This window comes from Triticum urartu, chromosome 3 (assembly GCF_003073215.2).
Source record: "Triticum urartu cultivar G1812 chromosome 3, Tu2.1, whole genome shotgun sequence".
Taxonomy (NCBI): Eukaryota; Viridiplantae; Streptophyta; class Magnoliopsida; order Poales; family Poaceae; genus Triticum; species Triticum urartu.
This window is the reverse complement of record NC_053024.1, coordinates 4548804-4574270: the sequence shown is the minus strand read 5'-3', so window position 1 is coordinate 4574270 and position 25467 is coordinate 4548804. Positions and strand designations below refer to the sequence as shown.

At 46.5% G+C, this 25467-nt stretch overlaps 3 protein-coding genes across 3 annotated transcripts; 1 reads left to right on the top strand and 2 right to left on the bottom strand.

The window, feature by feature from the left end:
* The first annotated feature begins 794 nt into the window (after positions 1–794).
* Positions 795–5217, top strand: LOC125542287 (protein WVD2-like 2). The gene is made up of 8 exons (XM_048705253.1): positions 795–1004; positions 2888–3157; positions 3294–3604; positions 3744–3835; positions 3926–4007; positions 4100–4171; positions 4291–4401; positions 4522–5217. Exons 2-8 carry the CDS (start codon positions 2899–2901, stop codon positions 4780–4782), a joined length of 1188 nt encoding a protein of 395 aa, XP_048561210.1. The 5' UTR covers positions 795–1004; positions 2888–2898; the 3' UTR covers positions 4783–5217.
* Positions 5218–5675: 458 nt separating this feature from the next.
* Positions 5676–9208, bottom strand: LOC125542286 (dephospho-CoA kinase). The gene is made up of 4 exons (XM_048705252.1): positions 9015–9208; positions 8695–8802; positions 6841–6986; positions 5676–6295 (listed from the first exon to the last, which is right to left on the bottom strand). Exons 2-4 carry the CDS (start codon positions 8800–8802, stop codon positions 5857–5859), a joined length of 693 nt encoding a protein of 230 aa, XP_048561209.1. The 5' UTR covers positions 9015–9208; the 3' UTR covers positions 5676–5856.
* A 10878-nt stretch (positions 9209–20086) lies between these two features.
* On the bottom strand, positions 20087–22130 carry LOC125542285 (UDP-glycosyltransferase 72B1-like). Its single transcript, XM_048705251.1, has one exon. The coding sequence runs from the start codon at positions 21990–21992 to the stop codon at positions 20517–20519; it is 1476 nt and encodes a 491-aa protein (XP_048561208.1). The 5' UTR covers positions 21993–22130; the 3' UTR covers positions 20087–20516.
* Positions 22131–25467: the final 3337 nt, after the last annotated feature.

Sequence of the window (25467 nt, the reverse complement as noted above, 5' to 3'; positions counted from 1 at the left end):
GTTTAATCTCTGCTGCTGTGATCATGATTTATCTTCTGTTTATTCGGATTAAATCTCGTAGTAATTTGCTCATATTTCCAACACCCTTGCCGGTTCCAACCGGAGTATATGCAAATGGGTAAAACTTGGTACGACGTATTAGCAATTTTGAGATATGAAAAACGTGGAATGCACTTGTTTGGTTGGACCACCGAGCGGAGCCAAGCATGCGTATGCACGCGAGCGAGCATCAGGTGCCGCACACGTACGAAAAACGTACGTGGCCCTTCTGAAAGAGTGAATGTACATACGTACGTACGACGTACGTTGGATGGTTGAGCTAGATATAGACAGATAGACAGGTTCGCTCGCTCGCGCGCGCGTACAGTGCGTGCGTGCGTGTGAGATCCTGATCCTATCGAACGACGGGGCTCGCCGACGCCGACGCCGGAGCTGTCCCCGGGCCACCCCCCTCGACGGTACCCCGCGAGCTGCTACAGTGCACCCAGCCAGCCCGCGCCGGTTGCCGTGGCCCTTTCGTGGCGGGTTCCCACCGTCACCGCCACCCCCACCGGCGGGCGTGCGTGCGTGCGAAGCTGTAGCCGTGGGGCAGGCTGGGCTCCGAGGAAGCAGAACCGAAGCAGCTGTAGCGGCCGGGCTAACATAGCAATGTGGTAGTACGGTTCAACCGCCGAGCGGCTGTGCTGTGGATGATTGGCTCGTTTCGGCTGATGCGTTGGGGCGCAGGGGACCCCATGCAAAACGCAAGCCGAAAGCTGCCCCTCAGCTAATACCCCAACTCCCTCCCTTACAAAGTTGCAACAAGTTGGAACCAACCAACGGAGAACGAACCCACCCACACCTTCTCCACATCCTCCAGCTCCAACTTCCCTGCCTGCCTCCTCTTACAAATACCACATCCACAGTCCTCTGCATCCTTAACCCGATCATTCATTCCAGGAGACAGAGAGAGGAGGAGGAGACGAAAGAAAGGTGACCAAAGGGCCAGGAGACATCATCGCGAGGTACGCGCCGTGCCGTGCGGTGCCGATCCCTCCCAAAGGGGTTTATCCAAGCATCCCCTCTTGCTCTCTTGCTTGCTTGCTTATGGTCTCTGTAACTCTGTTCCGCTCCGGCTCTCTTCCCTTCATCGTTAGATTAGATCATCATTGCACAAGGGATCATCTAGATTTACTTACACATATGCTCCTTTGTTTCTGTAACCCAAATGTTGTTTATGGACGATCGGCCTAGTCGATTCCAATCATCTTGTGTTTCCCTGGTGTGATCATATGGCGATGTGGGAGCAGGATTTTGGTTGCCGCGGTGTCGTTGTCCTGTGGGATTTGTAGCTGCCGCTAGTTTGGACTTTGGTGCGTGATAAGATGACCATGGTCAAAGCTACCGACTAGCAAAACGTTATTGAAGAGCTCATAAATTGTTTTTTCTTTTTTGTTTCTAGACAAGCTTTTGTATACTTAAGCTCGCCGGCTGTTGCTGACCTCTATGGCCAGTTCTCTGGACTTGATAATGTACCAGTAGTACTACTACAATGTTTGGAAGATGCATGCATGACCAAACTCAATCAGTATAGCAAGCTTGTCATCATGTTGCTTTATCGCAAATGATTGCAAGCTTCCAAGTATTCATTAGCTATGTCATAGGCCATAGCAAATAAAGTCCTATACTAATAGAGGAGTACAGCTCAGGCAGTTCCAAGAATTTTAAAGGACACTCCCTTGCTTGCTTGCTTGCTTATGGTCTCGATCTGTTCCATCCCGGCTCTTTCTTTTCCCTTCATCGTTAGATTGCTCGCCGTTAGATAAGGGATCAGCAAAGATTTAATCCCTGTTTCTGCAGCCCAAATGCTGTTTATGGATGACCGGTTTAGTCGGATCTAATCATCTTGCTTTCTCTGGTGTGATAATATTGCGATGTGCGAGCAGGATTTTGGTTGCCACGGTGTCGCTGTCCCACGGGATCTGTAGCCCGCGCTAGTTTGGAATGTGGTGCATGATAAGATGATCACGGTCAAAACTACCGACTAGCAAATTGTTATTAAAAAGCTTTTTTGTTTACTTGTAGACAACTTTTTGTATGCATGCTTGAACTCGACATGAGCAGATTGGCCTTGCGCCGGCTGTTGCTATCAGCTATCTAGATATAGTAACGTTAGGACGATGCATGACCAAACTCTTTCAGTAAAGCAAGCTTTTTATATGCTTTATCACAAATGATTGCAAGCTTCCAAGTATTAATTAACTATGTCACTAACGGGTCATAGCAACTAAGTCCTAAACTAATACAACAAGTACAGCTCAGGGCATGCAGTTCCAAGAGTCTCAAAGGACACTGCCCAATTGTAAATGCTAGCATTCTAATATAACCGTTCGTACGCGAACCCACCAAATATATATGATCCAATTCGAGATTCGCATGTGTTGTCTTATCCTCTGGTTCTTTCCTTTCTTTAGTTCAAATCAGCACGTACGGGGGTCAATTCTTTGCGTTACCTTTGTCCCCTTGATTCCCCTTTTGCTTTCACTTTTTCCTTTTATATATATGCTCAACTCAGTTTGATAATACCGACGGCAAACCAGTACATAAATGATTGGAGGATCTGGATTAGAATGACAGCCTAATTTGGTCGCTATCGGTTATCATGTCAGATAGGTTGTCAAACTCCACACATCAATTCTTTCCCAACCTTGCATGTCATTTTCCTGGAAGGTGGTAAGGAACTATAGTGTCCACGTGAAGGGTATATACAAGATTTTCTCTCTTTGTTGCGTTGTCGGTTTCAATTCTTCCAAAGAAGGGAAAAGCATATTTCTTTTTTGCATGTTATACATAGTATTGAGTTATCAATAGCAATAATTACTTATTAAAGATGATTTATCTTGTGCAGCAATACTATTTATGGGTACTGAGGTTGTACTCCAATCTTCCAAAGAGGAGCTGGATTCTTCCCTTATCCCTCCGTCCAGCGACAACATGGAATCGCCGGATGATAAGGGTGACAATTTAGCAGAACTTTCGGGCACTGTCAATGCTGAAAATTCTTTGGGTGCACAATCTGAGAATGGCGTCTCGGAACCATTAGAGGCTGCTGATGTAAATGGAGACACTGAGCATGATGGTTCCTCAGCCACTGGCCACACTGAACAGACCAATGACGGTAAGCTTGTTGTAGTTAATTGTTCAGTTTAACTTGATGAATCATCTTGTACTAAATATCTGATCAACTGGATGGATCATCTTGTACTAAATGTCTGGAGCAGCCTAATGACAATTAATGGTTCTATGTACTGCAGAGCCTGCTGCAGATGAAGCCTCTCCTGTCACCGTCGAGAAAGGAGAGGTGTTGCAACATGGTGTTGAAATTAGTGCTTACGAACAAGAGAATCAAGATACGTTTCCAGCGACAGAAACAGTGGCGAGTGATAGCACCTCGGTCACATCTATGGAAGATGTGCAACCAAAAAAAGGTGCTCAGTCAGAGCCAGGAGATGTTAGTGGGTACCCTCCAGACCTACCCAATGACAAGCACTTGACTGGAAATGGAAATGGAAATGTCTATCAGAACGCAAAGTGCGTATTGACAAGCTCGACGAAGAAGATGAAGGTAATCTCTCTTTTCTTCCTGTTGTTTTGCATGAGTCTTCAGTTCCTTGCCCATTATCTTTATAAAAGATCTTTTAGCATAACAACATGCGTAATTCTATACTTGTTATTTATGTATGTCCTGCACACATTTCTTACAGAGAAGCGCGTCTGCGACTACAAGGAAGCCACTACAAGCTACAAACAGAAACAGTCATCCGGATGACTGGAATGCTTCCACTCTCACTAACTCGTATGCGCTTCGCAACCTAAGCACACATGTTATACGCTTGTATCACCCGTCTCCTCCAAAATGCTTAGTTCAACAATCTTCTGCATGCAGAAAATCGTCGAATGGAAAGACTACTACTGTCCCGTCAAGCCCGGTCTTCAGATGTACTGAACGTGCCGAGAAGCGCAGAGAGGTATATGTTACTTTGTGACATGAAAGATACAAGACATGGCGAGGGATAGGGGAAAGGTTCTCATCCTTTATTTGTTTGATGGTTTGTTGCAGTACTATTCAAAGTTGGAGGAGAAACATCAAGCTATGGAGGAACAGAGGATTCAGCTGGAAGCTAGGTTGAAGGTAATTTGTCTTGTTTCAGCATTTTCCATGATGATCGACGGATCCTATTTTGTGTACATGTTGAAGAGTTTTCAGAACCAAACTCTCATTGATCTATTACATTGTGAATGAATCTGCAGAGGGAACAGGAGGAGGCTCTCAGGCTTCTCAGGAAAAGCCTGACATTCAAAGCCACACCCATCCCAAGCTTCTACCATGAGGCACCTTCTCCCAAGGCTGAATACAAGAAGGTAGGTAGATGCCGAAAAAATATCAATTTTCTAGTCCATTGGTCTTCAGAAAACGCTTTGATCTTGAAAAGTTTGTAGTATTGATTCCTCTCACACAATGAACTTCTTGCTTGCCTGCAGTTGCCCACGACCCGTCCCAAGTCGCCGAAGCTGGGGAGGAAGAAGGCCGCCATGAACACCTCGCACTCATCGGAGGAGAGCGAGAGCACGAGGCCCTGCTGCCGCGCAAGTCGCGACAGACACGACAGCAACTGCAAATGCCACAGCAGCAGCAGCAAGCCACGGCAGCAGCAGCAACATCTTGCAGCAAGCTCATCCAAGAAGCAGCCCAACAAGAACCATGCCCACAAGCTATCGGCGCTCAACATCGCCGTGTGCTAGTTGCAGCATCTGCTTCTTCTTCCTCCTGCAGTACCTGATTCACTGCTAGATTCTTTTGGCTTCATGGGTCATGGTGAAATCTGAGTCCAGGAGGGGGAGAAGGCTTTTTTTCTCCATAAGTTATGAGAGTGACTTCGGCTTCGATCGAGGTTTGCGGTGGTTAAGTTATATGTCATGATAATAAGTTATGCACACGGGGTGTGAATGTGCCGTGAGCGAGGTCAGTCACAAGGGTTTTTGTGTCCTAATTATTTCATCTCACTTTGCGTATTTATTCACAGATGTGAGAGTGGCATGTGCTGTCTCTGTACAAATGATGTCTGTTTCTCAGTTTGTGGGGTTTCTTGATGTAAGTTATATTGTGCACTCATGCAAACAGAGGGCTTGTTTGCTTGTTGGTGGTTGATGAATGACATTAAGCTATTTATTTATTTATATGTTCCACTGATCTTCTATTTATTATGTTGCATTGATCTTAAGTGGAGTTTGGTAGTTCTGCAATTTTTATCTGGTTGTATAATGCACGCAATATTATGTTTTATGTGGCTACTTCTGGTGAACAGATTGAATACAAAATGTTGCAGATGAATCATTTTTACTTGCAATCTATGACTATCCTATGTGCTCCTAATTGCCTTGAAACAGAGGATCTGCCAGAGCATGTTGGAATAGCATGTTAGAATTTTCTATGCCCAGTTGCAGGGCTCCAAGGCAAACAAAATCCAGACACATAGACAAGACCTGGGAATAGCCTCTTACATAGTGATAGTTATTGCTGCTACCTGGAGTATTTGGGACTGAATGATTCAATTTTCAAAGGAATTTCGTCAAACCTGTACAAGTAATTCCTTTGATAAGAATAAAACATGAATCCTATGAAAACTGCACAGAGATGCACAAGCAAGCAGTTACAAATTTTATTTCACTCGAAATTCAGCACTTGTGGTATAATAACTCCAGACATGACAGGACAGTAATCGTGCTCGCCTAGTGCTCTGCACTGACCCTTCGAAATTTTCAACCAATCAATCTTAGTCCAATCCTAGTTACCTTAACTTCCTAAGCGTGAAAAGATCACAGCAGATTCTTCTGAGCAAGTAGAACCCCCGCCGCCGTGCACACGACGATAGAGAGAAGGCCATCCCTGGACATCATGCGCTCCTTCCATGTCAAGGGACCAGACACCTGCTTCAGCACTTCCTGGAACTGCTCTTTCGTGTCGTCCAGCGAGCCGGAGTTGTCGATCACTATGTCGGCTTCCGACTTCTTCCAGTCCAACGCAAGCTGGGCGTCGATCCTGCCCTGAGCCTGTTCCTGGCCGCAACTGTCTCTTGACATGAGCCTCTCGATCTGTGTTTTGGGATCCACCCATACGACAACCACGGGGTCCGTCCATCGGTCCATCTTTGTCTCAAACAGGAGCGGGATGTCGACGACAATAACCAGGCATCCCTTCACCCAGAGTTTTAGTATCTCCCAGAATATACCGCATGAAATGTGTGGGGCCAGAAGACTGAAAGTAGACGCAATGGAGAAACCAAAATGTCGTCAGGGATCAGAATCGAGGCAAATGTAGGTCAAACAAGAATCCTTAATATTTCAGGGACTATATTCATGAGAAAGTATAAGCATGCAATGAAATGTATGTTGGTCTACCCACTTTGCTTTGGTGTTCTATTTTAGGAATGACATAAACAGTATTGTTAAAGGTAAATCGTGTCACATTTCATCATCCATGTATGAAACACAACTCGATATTTATGCACAGAGTTAACAATGAACTGAATATGCAACCAAAGCATGACATTTTTCTAGAAACCAGAACATGACAAGATGTGAGACCATAAATAGGTGGAACTGTTTCCTGAAAGCAGTATTTATGTAGTAACTGCCATGTACAGTATATAAACTGGATCAAAAATCTATTGGCCAACATAGCAAAAATGAAAGAAAAATGTAACTGCCACGTAAATAAACTGAATAAAAATGTATTGGGCAAACATAACAGAAAGAAAGAAAGAAAATCAAAGGCGATTTTTATGCCAGTAGAAGTTGTACCGGTTTAGAAGCTTGCGTTTTTCTGGGTCAGTGAAAACAACCTGACCCAATTGAGCTCTGTCAATTTCTCCATTTTCCAACAGAATGCCATTCCCAAAAGCTTTCACAATCTTCTTCCAACCTCCAGTACCTTTCTGCACTACATTCTGTAAATGCGTGCGCCCGTAATCAGCATAAGGCTCATAACAAAAAGTTTAAAACATGGAAGTCATTTTACACAGCATCTGGGGAGATCTCATAACAGACAATTAGCCTAAAATAGTACTCCCTCCGTCCCGAATTAGTTGTCTTAGATTTGTCTAGATACGTATGTATCTAGACACGTTTTAGTGCTAGATACATCCGTATATAGACAAATCTAAGACAACTAATTTAGGACGGAGGTAGTAACAAGCATGCAGTTTGAAGCTCAAGTACTAAACCATGAAAACAAAGTGTGCGTAACTCGTCTCAAGGCCCAAAGTATAACATTTGCGTCATACCAGTCATTGTGCTGATATGGTTCCATTTATTTTTGATCCAGGGATATCCCAGCAGTGGTAAGATATTGATGAGAAGTTGAAAACAGATTCAGAGTTCCAGCTAGACAGAGGATGGAGACTTTTGGCCTCAACTGACTCCAATCTACTCCCATGGGGCTGATTGAGCATGGGATTGGGAATTAAAGGCCTTAACTTCCACTATTCCACCCAACGTATTGCCGAGCTTCTGCCAGGCATTGCTATCATGCCGGCTTGTGGCTTCTTATTCGTCTGCATTTTCCTTTCCCTTCTTATCCTAGGATCCCGGATCATGTGGGAGTTTCCTTTGTCCAACAACAACAACAACAACAACAAAGCCTTTAGTCCCAAACAAGCTGGGGTAGGCTAGAGGTGAAACCCATAAGATCTCGCAACCAACTCATGGCTCTGGCACATGGATAGCAAGCTTCCACGCGCCCCTGTCCATAGCTAGTTCTTTGGTGATAATCCAATCCTTCAGGTCCCTCTTAACGGACTCCTCCCATGTCAAATTTGGTCTACCCCGACCTCTCTTAAACATTGTCCGCGGGAGTTTCCTTTGTCCATGGAGACAAAATGAGAACTATTCTCTCGAGGGCTGCCTTTTTAGCTACAGCATACACATGTTACATAGATGAAGGCCATATAGTTCTTCATATTTCATTTGTTTTCAAGAGCTATGATGCATGGCAGCAGGTAATTTAGTGAAGCAAAGAATATATATTATGGTTTGCCATCCTATGATCCTCACCGGCTGACAAAGCAGGGGATATGACTAAATTGGCCATCACCATCACATTCTATTAACTACCGGTTCCATTCCTCGTTACTGGGAATAGTATCAGGGATGAAAAAACTCCCAAGGTAAGACCCGCATATGTCTTTGCCCTCCACAAAGTTGAAATAAATATGTAGTGTTAGCCATCAGTTCCCAGGGAGATGGGAAGGGGAATTAATATCAACGCGATAAAGCGGAAGCAGTTCTCACTGAGCACAATCGGTAAGTTAACTGAAACGAGGGTGAATTTTGTTTTAGCTTGAAAAAAAACATCTTCTTTTTTCATCACAGAAAATTGTGCCTATCCCACTCTACAGATACCTGATGTGGGCAACCTATCCAGACGTAATCAAACTTGTTACAAAAATAAAATTGCCACACTCTGTTCTGGTATAATGCTACCTTAGCTGTGACTGAATTCAAGTAAAACAGCAACAATGCTCACAAATATCGGTACCTCCGTAGACAGAACACAATGGACACATCATGAAAACAAAGTTTTGCACAGTACTGGTACAATCTAACAAGCGATGTATATTTATTTCCGCACGGCCATGTTTGATGCTGGACGCTTACCCGAGCCACGACGTCGGCGTCGACCACCGGGACGCCGGCGGACTTGAAGAGGCCGGAGACGGTGCTCTTCCCCGAGGCGATCCCGCCCGTCAGGCCGACCAGCCGCATCTGAAATCCAGGTCCACCGGAAACGGGCTCACATCGGGGACAGACAGAACAGGAGAAAAAAACTAAATCCGATCGCAGGTCGCCGGAGAGGAACCGAGAGGGGTTGCTCCGGCGTGGCGCCGCGGCAGGGCAGGGTGAGCGGAGGGCGGCGAATCCGGAGGGGGGAAAAAGTCCGCCGCTTGGGACGGCGCTGCGTTTCTTGGGGGAATTACCTTGAGATCTCGAGGCCGAGCGGCGTCCGCGCGTGGTGCCGAAGCAGAGGGACCTCTCCACGCCGCGAGCCTCTCTTCCTCGCCGTGCCGGCGCCGGGTCGCGGGGTCGGCCGCCGGACGCCGCCGCCGTCACGGGTGAGTCGTGAGAGAGAGAGAGAGAGAGTCAAAATAGAGGAGAAGATTTCAACGACGTCGGCCGTATTTACCGATAGTTGTTTTTAAACCTAAAAACATTATTAAAAAACAGAAAGATAATAAAGGAATTTTGCTTAGGTACACACCTCTAGAAAATTTTAATCTGCATCAAAATTTATAGAGCTTCTATATAAATATTGTCTATATATATATATATATATATATATATATATATATATATCCTGAAAATGCGAGTTTTTGTGTGCAATTAATAGTTGACCAGACTACTACTCAGAATATTTTTTGGATTAGTTGTTGTAACAGAAAATTTGATTGGCTTTGTTTCTCAATGTGTAAATGAATTTACATCTTTTTAATGTATGATAGATGCCCATGTTGTCGGTGTCGTCAACTTTTCATAGACTTTCGAGTAAAAAGAATGTGAACTGACACCTCGTGAACGTCGACGTTGGTGGAGCCTTTAAGTGACGCCGTCCATTTGGGAGGGCACAGATCTACTAGGCTAAATTGTTATCACGAGCTTACGGACTTAAATTTTCAGGCTCGCAATCTAGCAGAGTATGTCTTAAACTTAAGAGGTGACTGTCATGTTTGGTTGGGCCAACATGATGATCTTTTGTTCCTCCTTATAAATAATGTGATGATGTAATAAAGCTTTGCGAGATTGTCTAAAAATGATATACAAGAGTAAATCATTATTATGATCATGGACTGCAAGCTCAAAGATTATGGTGTCACATTTTGTGAGGACCACACCAAATATGAGGGAGGGGAACAACGAAGTTTGGGATTTGGTTCCCTTGATGTGAATATTTCAGTTCAATAATGTAACGCCCTCGATGCGATTATATTTCCCACATGTCGAGGCACGACTTAAAGGCATAATCGCATTGAAGGCATATGTCGCAAATGAGGTAATCTTCACACAATCCATGTAATATAATAAGGGAAAGAGATTACATAGTTGGCTTACAATCGCCACTTCACACAATTATATAAATAAAGCATTACATCAACCAGATACAATCAAGGTCCGACTACGGAACCCAAAACAAAAGAAGAATCCCAAATGCGACAAAAGTCCCCGATCGACCCCAACTGGGCTCCACTACTGAACAACTAGAACGAAACAACATAAAGGACAAGATCTTCATAGAGCTCCTCCTTGAGCTTGGTTGCGTCATCTGCAAGGACTCATCGGCACCTACAAGCTGGTTTTGGAAGTATCTTTGAGCCACGGGGACTCAGCAATCTCGCACCCTCGCGATCAAGACTATTTAAGCTTATGGGTAAGGTAAAGGTATGAGGTGGAGCTGCAGCAAGCGACTGGCATATATGGTGGCTAAACATACGCAAATGAGAGCGAGAAGAGAAGGCAAAGCACGGTCGATAAAAGTATGATCAAGAAGTGATCCTATAACAACCTACGTCAAGCATAACTCCAACAACCGTGTTCACTTCCCGGACCCCGCCGGAAAGAGACCATCACGGTTACACACGCGGTTGATTCATTTTAATTAAGGTCTACTTTATGTTTTCTACAACCGGATGTTAACAAATTTCCATCTGCCCATAACCGCGGGCACGGCTTTCGAAAGTTCAAATCCCTGCAGGGGTGTCCCAACTTAGCCCATCACAAGCTCTCACGGTCAACGAAGGAATAGACCTCCTCCCGAGACATTCCGATCAGACTCGGTATCCCGGTACAACAAGACATTTCGACAGGGTAAAACTAAACCAGCAACACCGTCCGAATGTGCCGACAAATTCCGATAGGAGCTGCACATATCTCTTTCTCAGGGCACACTCAGATGAGAGTAGCTACGAGTAAAACCAACCCTCAAGTTTCCCCGAGGTGGCCCCGCAGGCAGCTCAGTTCGGACCAACACTCAGAGGAGCACTGGCCCGGGGGGGTTAGAATAAAGATGACCCTTGAATCTGCAGAACCCAAGGGAAGGTGGTAGGTTGTTAGTGCAAAAGGTAAAACCAATGTTGGGCATTGCTGGAAGAGATTTACTTAAGGCGAACTGTCAAGGGGTTCCCATTATAGCCCAACCGCATGAGTAACGCAAAATCCGGGAACATAACACCGATATGACGGAAACTAGGGCGACAAGAGTGGAACAAAACACCGGGCATGAGGCCGAGCCTTCCACCCTTTACCAAGTATATAGATGCATTAATTAAATAAGATATATTGTGATATCCCAACAAGTAAACATGTTCCAACAAGGAACAACATCTCCATGTTCCAACAAGGAACAAACTTCAATCTTCACCTGCAACTAACAACGCTATAAGAGGGGCTGAGCAAAGCGGTAACATAGCCAATCAACGGTTTGCTAGGATAAGGTGGGTTAGAGGCTTGGTTCAACAATATAGGAGGCATGATAAGCAAGTGGTAGGTATCGCAGCATAGGCATAGCAAAAGAGCGAGCAAACTAGCATAGCAAAGATAGTAGTGATTTCGAGGGTATGATCATCTTGCCTGAAATCCCGCAAGGAAGAAGAATGAGTCCATGAAGGAGACAAACGGACGTGGACGAACGGGTCCTCACAAACGCGATGTTATCGGAACCAACCCGAAGAAGCAAACACCGGAAAAGAAGCACACAACATAGTAAACAACCAACACATGAACATGATATGATATGCGGGATGCGGTATGCGATGCATATGCATGATTAGACAAGGAATGCATGAAGCTAGCCTCAACTTGGAAAACCAAGTATGCCACTGGAAAGATGAGATGAAATCGCTTGAAAACGATATAAAGATCACCGGAATCGGAGTTACGGTTTGGAAATGGCAAGCGATTCAAATATGGCACCGGTCTGCGATTTACAGCAAGTAGGCCTCTAAATGCAACGAAATGAACATGCTACAGCAACCAAACATGACAACAAAATACATGACAGGGATGCACACAAGATGCTTAACAAAAGTCTAGCACTGAGCTACGGCCAATTCATCCATTAATAGGTTCAAACAAGCATGGCAAAAATGCATATGGCAAACATATCTCAGACTTGGTGAAATTAACACTTGTCTGGAATTTCAGATGAGGTAGCCCTCTTCGGAGCAACAAAACTACATGCTACAGGATCTGAACATGGCAAAGTAAAGCATGGCATGGAGCTACTCAAAGAGCTTAACAAAAGTCCCCTTAGTGACCTTGAGCCAAAAGGGATCAGAAAATACAATTGCAAGCATGTGAACATAGCAAAAACATAATCAGTTTTCAGACTTAGTGAAAACTGGCACATGCTGAAATATAACTCAAGTAGGCATGTTTACGAGCTCGATGCACTCACTACGGTGCAAGTCATGGCAAGACAAGTATACACCCATCAAGAAGGCACAAAATTCAAGCTAGACATGGCAAGAACAATGGCATAGCATGCACGAATCAACTACAACATCACCGGCAAAATTGCAAACAAGTTGACAATCTGCCCAGATTCACAAAGTAGCAAAAGTAGAGCTCGATTGACTCAAGCTAGGTTTCTCCATAATTGCAAACAAAGACATGGATGGATAGAGCACTACAAGATTAATAAAATATCCTTACTGATCATCCTCAAAAGAGGCACGGATCACTAGGAAACAACATGAACACATGGCATCATGAAATAAACAGCTCGAGGACTTAGTGAAATCACTAAGTCCCTGAAAACAGAATTAGCAAGTGCACCACTTTGCAAGCTTGCACAAGTCACCACACACATCACAAAAATACATGGGTTGCACCTCTGGAAAGATGACAAAACCCTTAACAAAACACATATAGAGCATCAGGGCATATCATGCACAAATTAATCATGGCAAAAATGACAAAAACCTAAATGGAGTAGCAGATCTGACAAATAACTCAAGTAGCCCTCTTCTAACAGCATTTCGGGCATCAAGATGAACTCAAATGAAAATGATGCAATGGAATGAAATGATGTACTCTCTGAGTTGAACATTTTGATATGTTATATGCATGAATCGGAGCTATGGATGCAAAGTTACGGAATTACAAACATGTGCACATGAAACTGGAAAACTCGAGGACTTAGACGAGAAAAGAAAATATATATATATATACCCTCGTGAAAAAAAAATATAACGGGCCGGAGGGAGTGGAGCTGGGCCGGCTTGGCGCTGGGCCTAACGAGGCCGGCGTGCTGGGCCGAAGACGGGGCCCACGAAGAGTCAACGGGGGCGTCGTCGGCTCCCTCGATCTCGATCGGATCGGGGAGGCAGGGGCGGCGAAGCCGGTTCCCGCCGGCGAGGCGAGGCGACGAAGGAGGGCGCGGGCGGCGGGCCTCCGGCAAGGGTCGACGGCGGCGGCGCGCTCCGGGAGGCGGCGCGAGGCGACGGGCGGAGAGGCGGCGCCGTATGCGGGCGGCGACGCGAAGACATGGCAGCGGCCGGCGGCGGGCGTGGGGAGCCGCGCCGGCGAGGCGGCGCGCTCTGGCGGGGCGAGTCCGGCGACCGGAAATGGCGAAGACGACGGACGCGGGAGGCGGCACGCGCGGGAAGCGGCGGCCCGACTCGGGCCCGGGGAGGGCCGGATCTGGGCTCCGCCGGGCCCCGACGAAGTGGGCGCGGTGCGCGGCGACGTGGCGCGCCTGGAGTGGCTGATGCGGCTGGATTTGGTGACGTGGCGGGCGGCTATTGGCCGAGGCGACGTGGCGGCGGCGGTGGACACGTCCGGTGGCGGGACGGACATGTCCGACTGCGGGAGGAGGAAGAAGTTAGGGTTTCATCCGCGATTTCGGGAGGGGAGCACATATTTATAGGTAGAGGGAGTTAGGGGAGTCCAAATGAGGTGCGGTTTTCGGCCACGCGATCGTGATCGAACGCTCTAGATGATGGAGCAGGTTTTGGTGGGTTTTGGGCCAAATTGGAGGGGTGTTGGGCTGCAACACACACGAGGCCTTTTCGGTCCCTCGGTTAACCGTTGGAGTATCAAACGAAGTCCAAATGGCACGAAACTTGACAGGCGGTCTACTGGTAGTAAACCAAGGCCGCATGACAAGTCGCGGTCCAATCCGAAAATGTTTAATCCCCACACATGGAAGAAAGGTAGAATTGACCACCGGAGGAGAACGAAGCGCCGGATTGCAAAACGAACAACGGGAAAAAATGCTCGGATGCATGAGACGAACATGTATGCAAATGAAATGCACATGATGACATGATATGCAATGCATGACACGCAAGCAATGACATGGTAACAACAACGAATAACTGGACGACACCTGGCACATCGGTCTCGGGGCGTTACAAATAAGGACTAAAGTGCAACTGTAAGTTCAAGTTCTAGTGAGATTTTTTTAAATAACCCTTGTGAATACCGTCGAAACGACAGCAATGGCAAGCGCACAAAGAAATCACATGCTTCCACGACCCCCCCCCCTCCCCAACCTTGGACCAAGATATGAAGGGGAAAAAGTCAAGGGTTTAAAAAGATTTTCATCCACCACACACTGCCTCTCCCGGTATCTGTCACGCCTCCCTTCCCGCCATTTTCTTCCTATCACCACTGGCATATATAAGAGGACCTCCATCCTATCCTTTCTACCCGTAAGTAATCCCAAAATCCACATTCACTCGCCGGCTATGAGCACAATCCCTAGCTTCCCCTTCATCTCCATGGCAGGAGCGCGACACATGGCTCCAAGGCACTCGCCTTCTCCTCGCTCTGGTGCTGGCCTGTCCGACACCACTAAGTTGTCCATCCCATTGGACACTGAGCTCGAAGCAGCCATGCGCGAGGGCACGAGAGACGACAAAGGTGATCGAGAATGGTGTGTCCACCTGGCCGGAGCTCCTCAAGGGCGAGGCAGAGATGCTAGGGATGCGCATCGAGGACCTACGGCGCACCATCATCGGTGAGGAGCACGAGTCGATCGGCTTGGACCATTGCGCAAGTCATGCGTGATGCAACCTGGACAGAAGAGGGGGAGGGGATTTCTATGTCAGCTTCCCATGGATGCCGGTACTCATTTCATTACAATGTGTTCTCTTTTTTGCAAAAGAGCAGAGTTGCGCCGCGCGTTCTTATTGCAAAGCTGACATCTCGATGAACATTGAAGCCGAGTTTTTGGACCCATGAAGCATGGTTTTTAAGTTCTTATATCAAAGTAAACCCATCTTCTGGGGCACGGATACTTCTTCCTGTTTACCCTTGGGAATCACATTGAACCGAACCAATGGAACTCCAACATCACCCGCTGCAGCGATCGAGCTATTTAGAAGTATTGGAGGGCCACCACCCCCCCCCCCCCCCCCCCCCCCATATTGATCCAAGTCATTTTTTGGGAGTCCTATTTGACGCATTTTGCATCAAATAGGTTCGTCACACACACGCACAGCTTTGACTGGGCTGGCGCATTGGTGAATTGGTGTTACTATCTAGTTGAGCTGACGAGTGTAAGCGACAAACTAAAAATATGAATATTTAAGAATTAACTGCAACGCCAGGTCCAAATACTTTCTGAAGAATTTTGAATATTTATTAGAAATTGTGAACAATTTGGTAAAGGAAAAATAATGTCTGAAAAATTTGAATTTTTTCTGAATAACGCGACAAACTTCCGAACCAAGCTATTGTAGCTATAATTTTTAACAATTCTGAATCATTTTCAGAAACACGAACATTTTTTGAAAAAACACTAAGGTTTCTAGAAAAAATATGAACAAATTTGAATCAAGGAACTTTTCTAGAAAAACAAACAAAATTGTTCGCTTTCTAAATATATGAAATCATGAACAACTTTTTAAAAAGTAATAATAAAATAAATGTACAAAAATTGAAATTGTGGACATTTTTTATTTAATGTGAGCAAATTTTGGAAATGTGTGAACATTTTTTGAAACAACAGACAATTTAATAATTTTGAAACATTTTTTGAACAAATGTTAAAGAGCTGAACGTTTTTTTATAAAAAATGACCATTTTTTTAAAATTCCAAACATTTTACAAAACGCGAAAATATTTGTAATTCCGAACACTTTCTAAAAAAGCAGAAATTCCAAATTCTGAAATTGTTTTGAATATTTGTGTTTTTGCTAATTGTGAATTCACGAAAATAAATAAAATAAAAATGAACATAGAAACGGAAAAAAAAGAAAAAGAGAAAAGAAAAGGAAAAATCAAAAGGAAAAAATGATCAGGGAAGAAGGTTCTCAAAACCGATAGTCTCGTTGTGGCATAGTGGGCTGGCCGATACTTTGACGCAGAGAACGTCAAACATGGTTTTCCTCTTTTTTTCCCAGGTTAATCGGATAGCCGAAACGGGCCAAACAATCCTACAAAGCGAAATGGGCCACGCATGAAACGGGCCAAACAATCCCAATGAAAAATCAGAAGGAAAAAAACCCAGCGGAAAAAATATCAGAGCCAGGTTTTGATCCTGGGACCTGTGGGTTATGGGCCCACCACGCTTCCGCTCCGCCACTCTGATCTTCTTATTTATTTGGCGATCTCCGTTTACTTATGCATGCAGCCGCTTGTTTATAGCCGATCAGCGTAGCAAAAATGGTGAATTCCGTATATGCCACTTAAAACTTGCCCGTACACCCATCTGACATTGGCAATTTCCCTCTGTCAAATATGCCACCGAAAATTTGCACCGCGTACAGATATGCCACTATGGCCAGTTTGACCGTTAGTTGACCGTCAAGTGGAAGGTGAAAAGACAATTTTGCCCCTGACCTACACTGTAGCAACCGAGCGACACTGCAACATCTGATGCACTGTAGCGCCCACTTTTTAAAAAATGTGAATATCTGTACCGCCCACTTTTTTTCAAATTTTGTTCACTTTAAAAAAATGTTCGCAATATGGGACGGAGCCTGCTGTAGCAACAATTACTGTAGCATGCGATTTTTTTAAAAAACTGTGCCACCCACTTTTTCCAAATTTTGTTCACTTTAAAAAAATTGTTGGCAACACTGGCTCCGTCGCAGTAATTGTTCACTTTCAAAAAATATTATTAAAAATTGTTCGCAATATAGAAGGACACATTCAAAAAAATCATGCGCTACAGTAATTGTTACTACAGTACGTCGCCCGCTGCACTAGTTGCTCCAGTACTGGACGCGAAAGTATTCTGTGCAGTGCATCGAACGCTGCAGTACTGGATCGATAAAGTTGGTGCTGCAGTGCACAAGAACGCCCAGGGGTAAAATCGTCTTTTCACCTTCCACTTGACAGTCAACTAACGGTCAAACTGGCCATAGTGGCATATCTGTATGCGGTGCAAATTTTCGGTGGCATATTTGACAGAGGGAAATTTCCAATGACATATGCGGATACGAGCAAGTTTTGAGTGGCATATACGGAATTCACCCTAGCAAAAACGAGTTCACGTTGCGGCTGCTTCATCTCAATGCATGCAGCCGCTCAGCTAGTTAGATGAAGCAGTCAAGTAATGCCTAAAAATATGAGAATTTTGGTGAAGGCCAGTAAAGTGAAAAGATGAACATGTGCGATAGGCATTTTAAATCTCAGGCCTCTAGTTTAAACCTATTTAAATTAAATTCAAACACTTCCAATTTGGGTGAAACTTCTTTTTGTGGGGCTACCGCCAGCAAATATCAATCCATGCATCCTATGTACTCCCTCTACTAGGACCTGTGGGTTATGGGCCCACCACGCTTCCGCTGCGCCACTCTGATTGGTTTGGCAATTCTATGATGCTTACACAAATTATCTTAGAGGGTGGAGTGTACAAGATTGCATCGCGCAACTGACTAGCGTGGCAGCCATAGCATCAAACTGGTACTGCATGCTTCGCATTACTCTTGCGACTGAGTTTGACGGTGTCTGTCTGCTGCGAGCTGCTGTGATGCTACGACCACAACCACCAACCACCGTGCGGCTGCTGATCTCGTCGAGTCCCGTCTCACAATCATGCCTCCATTAGGTGAGGTGAGAGCATTTACAACCAGACTCCTGTTCTGCCCCCAAACGAGCTGGCAGCTCGGTCAATATTCAAAAGAAAAAAAGGCTTCCAACCGGGCACCCCATAGCCACCCTAAATGCCTGAACTGACCGGCACTCCTCATATCCGGCCTATATCTGGGCGCATATGGAGATGTCCGAATGCGGGTGCCAGGTAAGATTGACCGCAAGGTCACACGTGGAGACCGTCGGTTCGACAGGTACCTCCTCCGGTCCTCAGTGCAGACGCATTCATGGCGCCGCATAACATTGCTCCGGCGTGCCGCCCGAGGGAGCAAGTAGGACTCCGACATCCTCGGCCCCACCCAACATTGAGATAGAGCCCGCGCTTTTGTAGCTGGCCGCACTATTTCCACGGCAAAAATTTCCTCTCTCCTCTTTCATCCCGTCCCTCTCCACCCAATTCCCGTCCTTTTTTGGCGCCGCCGACCCATGGACCCGCAGAAGAAGATGCCGGAGACAACGGCGGTGGAGGATCTGGCGATCACGCTCGCCCGAAAGATCAACTCCGAGACAAGGCAAAGGCGGCGCCACTCAAGAAGTAGAAGGTCGGGGGAGGCGGAGGGAGGTCATGGTGGACGACATGGAGGTGGCGGACGTGGTTGAGGGCAGAGCCTGGGACTCCAACATTCATGTACGTACTATATAATGGTCGAACCAATACAACAGAACAAAAATATTCTAGCCATCCAATGGTTATTTTCTACAAAATCAAGTCGAATGACATAAAAAATGTAGAACTAGAATGTTAATATGCCACAAAGTCTTGTAAATGCATGAATAGTAACAAAATTTCCGATTTCTACGCATGGTAGCATGTAGAATTTTTGTCCATCTAATAATCTTCTAATATTAAAGAAGAATTGGTAGATTCACCTCACCTCTTCCTCAATTTTTTCCTGCCCACGTCATCATCCCTGTTTGGTTACCGTAGAATTTTTAAACTATATCAATCAATGCCGCACAAAACAAAAACCAATGCATGTAGAGTAATTTGAAATAATGTGAACAAAATCAGTACTATACCTTCCTTCTACTCATTTCCTTAAAACAAAAAAAACATCCAATTTCTGAAAAAGATCATCTAGCCTCTTTTTTTGCAAGAAGTGTCGTCTAGCGTTGGACAGAAGGATCTCGTGAATTATGGAGAACATCATTCGTTTTTTATTCTAACTAGTTTCATCGTTAGATGGTCTATGAATCTAGATGTAATTTTCATTATTTCTGTTGTTCGCTATACTACCGTCTTCACATTCTGCCACATGTTCGTACTCAACAATGTCAATGTAGAACGGGCCATAGAAAAAGCACTCACGACGTCTCTATAATAGTGAAACACTTATATATTTTTTACGGAGAGAGTAATTGATGTGGAATCACTGAAATATGATTGTCTCCGTGGCAACACACGAACACTTAGCTAAGTATACACACAATAAGCGGCGAATCTTGACGCGGGCACTTTTTTGAGTGGTGCACGGAGTCTGCTTCCATTCATGTGACGACACACGCGCGCACATCCACGTGGTCACCATGCGCTGCAGAGAGGGTCCACGTGCTGTCTTTCATTCCTGGACTACCTTGGCCGTTTCCTTGGCAGCCTCTTGCGGCTGGCCGTTTCGTCCAAGAACCTCCTCCTGTATGTGATCGCGACGTAGCACCAGCACGGGTCTACCAAAGCCTTCTAGAGAGAGCTCTCTCTAAAAAAAAAAGTCTTCTAGAGAGGTTCTATCTAGTGGCACGGGCTTCGCCAAGTCCAAGATGATTTGAGCCGCTCCCTCTTGGTGATGATCGAATTTGTATGTTTTCTTTCTTCAAATACAAAAAATGAATGCATTAACATGATTCCATTTATATATGAAAAAAATGTGCATTCCTTCAGTTACAAATGTAAAATAAGAATGTCTTTCTCTACATGCGTGGGACCCGTTCTGCCTACCAATAATTATAGGACAAATACCCCGCAAAAAATAATAATAATTATAGGACAAATGCAATGATGGTGATTGAAACATGGAAAGAAACCATCAAGCCGTACAACCATATTGAGGGCCTGTTTGGTTTCAATAAGTCACCCGACTTATAAGTCAAGTGACTTAAAACCAATGACTTATAAGTCACGCCTATTTGATTGTCACCTGACTTATAAGTCACCTGAGCACACCTTCTCACCTTGTTTTTTATGTAAAGGTGGTGGGACCCATGCAAAAGGGGTGACTTATAAGTTTTAAATTGGGGTGAAGCAACTTACGACTTATAAGTTGGGTTGACTTATAAGTTGAGTCTGTTTGGCAAAATAAGTCATTTTTTACACTTTTTGACTTATAAGTTGGTGACTTATTTGGAACCAAACAGGGCCTGAAGCTGGGTGGGCCAACTGCCGACACCTACTTGTCCCCACCGCCGATCCATTTATGCACCACCTCATCCAGCGCCGTCGTGGCGGCGCCCCCCTCGCGGAGGCCCTCCGCCGCCGCCTTCTGCAGCTCCGCCACCTTGGCCCGCACCTCGGCGCCCTTGCCCTGCCCCGCCATCACCTCCCTCACCGCCGCGGCGATCTCCTCCCTCCTCTTCGTGTCCGGCACCCGTATCGCGGCGCCGACCCCCTCGCTCAGCATCACGGCGTTCTGCCGCTGCTCCGCGAAGAGGGGCCAGGCGACCATCGGCACGCCGTGCACCAGGCTCTCCAGCACCGAGTTCCACCCGCAGTGCACCAGGAAGCCTCCCGTGGCCTCGTGGGCCAGCACCTTTATCTGCGGGGCCCATGACGGCACGAGGAGGCCCACCCCCTTGGTCCTCTCCACGAACCCCTCCGGGAGGTAGGGCAGGGGGTCCCTCTTGCTCTCCGCGTCGTAGTAGTTGGCGTTCACCGCGCCCTCGTCGCTCGGGCTCCGCACCACCCACAGGAACCGCTGCCCGCTCTGCTCCAGCCCCAGCGCGAGCTCCCGCATCTGCTCCGCCGGAAGCGAGCCGCCGGAGCCGAAGGAGACGAAGATGACCGACCTGGGCGGCTGCCGGTCCAGCCACTCAAGGCACGGTGCACGCGGCTCGTTGTCAGTCTCGACGGCGTCGGTCTTTATGAGCGGGCCGATGTTGTACACCGGAGGGCGGCCGGGCTGTGGGGCACGGAGGACCCGGGCGACGTCAGGCTCGACGGCGTCGAAGGAGTTGACGAGGATGGCCTCGGCGTCGCGGTAGCGCCTGGCGTGGTGCACCATCCAGCGGTAGCAGGGGTTGGACTTGTCCTGGAGCGGCGAGAGGATGTCCGGCCCCGGTATGGGCACGCAGCCGGGCAGCCTGACGGGCTCGGCGAGGTCCCGGAACTCGCCGGGCATGGAGACGTCGAGCTCCGGAAGGTGGAGGATGAGCGTGAGGACGTGAAGATTCGTCGGGAAAAACAGGTACCTCCTCGCCACGCCGGCGGCCGCCGCGGCGTCGAAGGAGTCGGCCCCGAAGAGGTCGGCGACGAACGCGACCAGCCTTGTCGTCTCCTTCAGCCCTGAGAGGACCCCCGTGAGCGCGGGCACCACGCGGGCGCACTCCTCGGACATGAGCGTCTCGATGGCGGCGTCGGGCGGCAGGTCGGAGAGGTCGACGGGAGGGAGAGACAGAGAGGCGATGGCCGGCGGGAGGGAGGCGAGGAAGGCCCGCTGCGTGGCGGAGGCGGTGGAGGCGAAGGTGATGAGCGTGGCCGTGGCGCCGTGCCGCGCCGCGAGGCGCTTGGCCAGCTCCGCCAGCGGGATCAGGTGGCCCATCCCCGGCGTCACCAGCATCGCCACGTGCGGCGCGCGGCCAGCCTCCGCCCCCGCCCCCGCCTCGGCCGTGCCGCCGCGGCAGAGCACGCCGCCGTTGGCCTCCTCCATCTCTGTTGCTCTGCGTGTGTCGTCGGTGCCGGTTTGGTTGGAGTCGTGTGTTGATCTGGGAATGTGGGCGTGGGCGTGGGCGTGGGATATAGATAGAGCGGAGGAGGTCGGTGTCGTGGCATCTGTTCCCCGTTGGTGGTGGGGATGGGCCATGAGTGGAGAGAATCGGCGGCAATAATGGAGGTATCACGGTGAGGTCATCGGGGCGTCATGATCACGTACGTGCAGAACACTCCAGTAGCACGTAGGTTTACAAGAATGAGGAAGACGAAAGGCAATCCAACAACAATCATCCTGAAATCCCTGCAAATCCGTGTGCTCTTCTTCCTTTTGGAACCATGCAGCGGCAGCAGCAGGTGGCAAAATTCGTGTCTTGGGTCCTAGGAGGGAACAGGGAATTCATATGAAAGCTCTTTCACTTCGGTTAGATATATGTATCCCGTTTGTTTCTTGTCTGAAGATGATGGCACGCCAGCCCCGCCCCTGGGGTAGTAGTACGATTGTGAGGTTTGATGGGCACACGCCAGCCCCTAGTAAGACTTTGAGGTTTGATCGGTGGTTGGTGTGATTTTGAGGTGTGGGCAATAGGTACTGATTTTGAGGTGTACCAAATCAATTGAGTATTTAACCAAAAACTATCACAATTAATGAAACCGTGACGAAAAACTATCACTTTACGATTTTATGCGAAAAACTATCAATTTTTTTTAAACCGTGATAAAAAAACTACCAAATCTGAAAAGAGCCCGATTTAGCTCTTTTAAGCGCGCTTCTGACGGAGTTGGCCCACACATAAGCCGGCTAAAAAAACAATCGGATCCTTGGTTTTTTTAAAAAAGCAATCCAGTCCTTGCGAGGCCCCAGGCTGGCTGGCTTGCGTGCATGCGCCGCCGCCGCCGCGTGCTAGCGTGCCCGTGCCCGACGTCCTGGTAGAGCGAGCCGCCGCAGGCGACGTTGAGCACCTGCGAGCCACTGCAAATGCCGAGGAACGAGCCGTTTCGCTCGATGCAACGGCGCGCGAGGAGGAGCTCGACGGAGTCCTTCTCGTGGTCCACGGCGGCGTCGCTCAGGTGGACACGGCCAGGGCGCGGGCAGAGAGCAGGGCGCCCGCGGGCGAGCGCGGCGGGGCCAGGCAGGCGACCATGGGCGTGACCATGCACTACAAGAAATATGTCAACTAGTGACCTTCTGTCAGTGACCCTAAAAGAATTGGTCCTAGATCTATGACAATTTCAGACCAATTGGTCAAAAGCTGTTCGGGGGGCTCCAAACCCTAAACTATAACGATTATTTTGGTCAGAAAGGACGTAATTTCCTTACACGAAATGGTCATAAAGCAGATAGCACTGGTCTGCTACCTTATTTCTAGCTGATCATGACCAATATAGATGGTCATAACCCTGTAAATTGTGGTGGGTTGCTATGACTAGGCGCCACCTCATCAGTTTTGCCTATGTGTCATGTCCATGTGGCAGTTTTTGCCCTAGGTTGTGAAGCAACCTATATTTTTGTCATTCCCAAAATTCCCAAAAAAATCTCATAAATTCTTTGGGTCATATCTTCATCAAATATGTAAAAATCCTTCCTTGCCTAGTTCAAAACTAATTCAACAATATTCATTTTTCTATTCTGTTCACAACAGCACTTTATGAAGGAAGTGCTATTTATATATTCTTGATTGCCCTCGGAATTTTTTGGCACTCTTTTCTATCCAAATCATTACCGCATGACAAAATTCAGCTCCATTTTCCTAGCAAATCTTCCTCGGAAAATTTCCAAAGTTTTTGTCCACCTAGAAGCATTGTGAAGGAAGTACCTTTTTTATATCTCGAAATGACATGAAATTTATACAGTTCCTTCATATGCCCAAATTATCACCCTCCTCCAAATTGCAGCTCAGTCAAATCAGCTATGTGAGCCCAGGTTCAATTTATATTTTATGGCCAAATTGGCACGTTGCAAAGCAAGTGTTATATATACCCCTCCTATTACCCTCAAACTTTTCGGGCACTCTTCCATATCCAAATCATTTCCACATGATAATATTCAGCTCAATTTTCCTAGTAAATCTTTCTCAGGAAATTTCCAAAGTTTCTACCTCGAGAGAAGCTTTGTGAAGTAAGTACTAGCTAGGCTTACCCAAATGATCTGAAAATTTACCAGCGCATGACCATACCTATGTAACTTACCTACACCAATTTTTAGCTCATTTCATTCATTCAATCTCTCTCACTAGTTTTCCCAAGTTTTTGTCTATAGAAGAGCATTGTGAAGGAAGTACTACTTTGGCATGTCCAAATGGTATCAATTTCCTACAATGCTTTCATATGCCCAAATAACCATTCTCCACCAAATTTCAGCTCAATCCATTCATTATTTTGAGCCTATCTTCAACAATCATATTTTTGTCGAGCGTGGTACTTTGCAAAGCAAGTACCACCTAGGATCCTCCTTTTGAGCTAAAAATGTGTGAAGACATTCTCCTTAGTAGATGATCATCCTTAGCCAAAACTCACGCCCATTGGCCATGTGCATTTCCCGTACCGCTAATCAAACACTTGACTGCTAATTCATGTTTGAGCATCGATCGGTCTCCTCGTGAGAATCTCATGTTGTGATTTTCTTCGTAGAACCTACCTGGGGAGTGCCCAACCCACTAGACATGCCTAGGCTGCCCAGAACACATGGAAACGCCACAGTTACGCGGTGGCCACGCGGCGAGCATGCGAGTTTACGCGCTCTAGAGTTGGGGGCCTCGGTCACCGCCCAAACCTCGACGTATCGCCACCAAACCATGTATTTATGATTAAATAGGTACTTATGTACCTAGAAATGATTTTCGGAAAAAATAAATAGTAAACTATGAGGCAACTGCAGTTCAAATTTAACCCGCTTCCAACTGAATCGGCGGGAATTTGTCTTTTTCACCAGAGGTGGATCAAAACTTTTGACACCCAACCGTTTTGTCAATTGTGCATTAAATATGGCCTAGTATTTTAGAAAATTGATTTGGTCCAATTTTGCAACAAATATATGGTAGGCCCTTCACAAAAAAAACTCATTTCGGCACTCGGAAAATGGAAAATGAATTTTCCGTGCAAAGAAAATGAAAACTCCCTTAGGCAACATTGTTTGGAATTCCAAGATGCACCCTTGTGCACAATATGAGATCATTTGAAAAAACTATGCCATGAATGTGGCCATAAGATTGATCATTTGGCTTGAAAGCCATGAATCTTCACGCACGACACCTCATTTCTGAGAACACTTTTTTAAAATAATTTCCATATTACAAGTTTATTATTTTTCCTGAAAACTTGGTCACATATAATGACACAATGCGAAGGTTTTCCAATTTTTTGATTTTTTCGAATTTTTTATGCCCGTTTCAAAATGCGGTCAAAACGGCGGGCTTGACAGTTCCTAGCTAGTGGTTGAATCTTGGAAAACTTTTGATGTTTCTCTGATTAAATAG

Coding starts and splice junctions, on each gene's coding strand:
- LOC125542286 (XM_048705252.1), bottom strand. CDS start 8,802: ATGCGGCTGGTCGGCCTGACGGGCGGGATCGCCTCGGGGAAGAGCACC. Junction 6,987..8,694: donor ACGCCGACGTCGTGGCTCGG/GTAAGCGTCCAG, acceptor ACGCATTTACAG/AATGTAGTGCAGAAAGGTAC. Junction 6,296..6,840: donor AAACGCAAGCTTCTAAACCG/GTACAACTTCTA, acceptor GTCTACTTTCAG/TCTTCTGGCCCCACACATTT.
- LOC125542287 (XM_048705253.1), top strand. CDS start 2,899: ATGGGTACTGAGGTTGTACTCCAATCTTCCAAAGAGGAGCTGGATTCT. Junction 3,158..3,293: donor CACTGAACAGACCAATGACG/GTAAGCTTGTTG, acceptor TATGTACTGCAG/AGCCTGCTGCAGATGAAGCC. Junction 3,605..3,743: donor GCTCGACGAAGAAGATGAAG/GTAATCTCTCTT, acceptor CATTTCTTACAG/AGAAGCGCGTCTGCGACTAC.
- LOC125542285 (XM_048705251.1), bottom strand. CDS start 21,992: ATGGAGGAGGCCAACGGCGGCGTGCTCTGCCGCGGCGGCACGGCCGAG.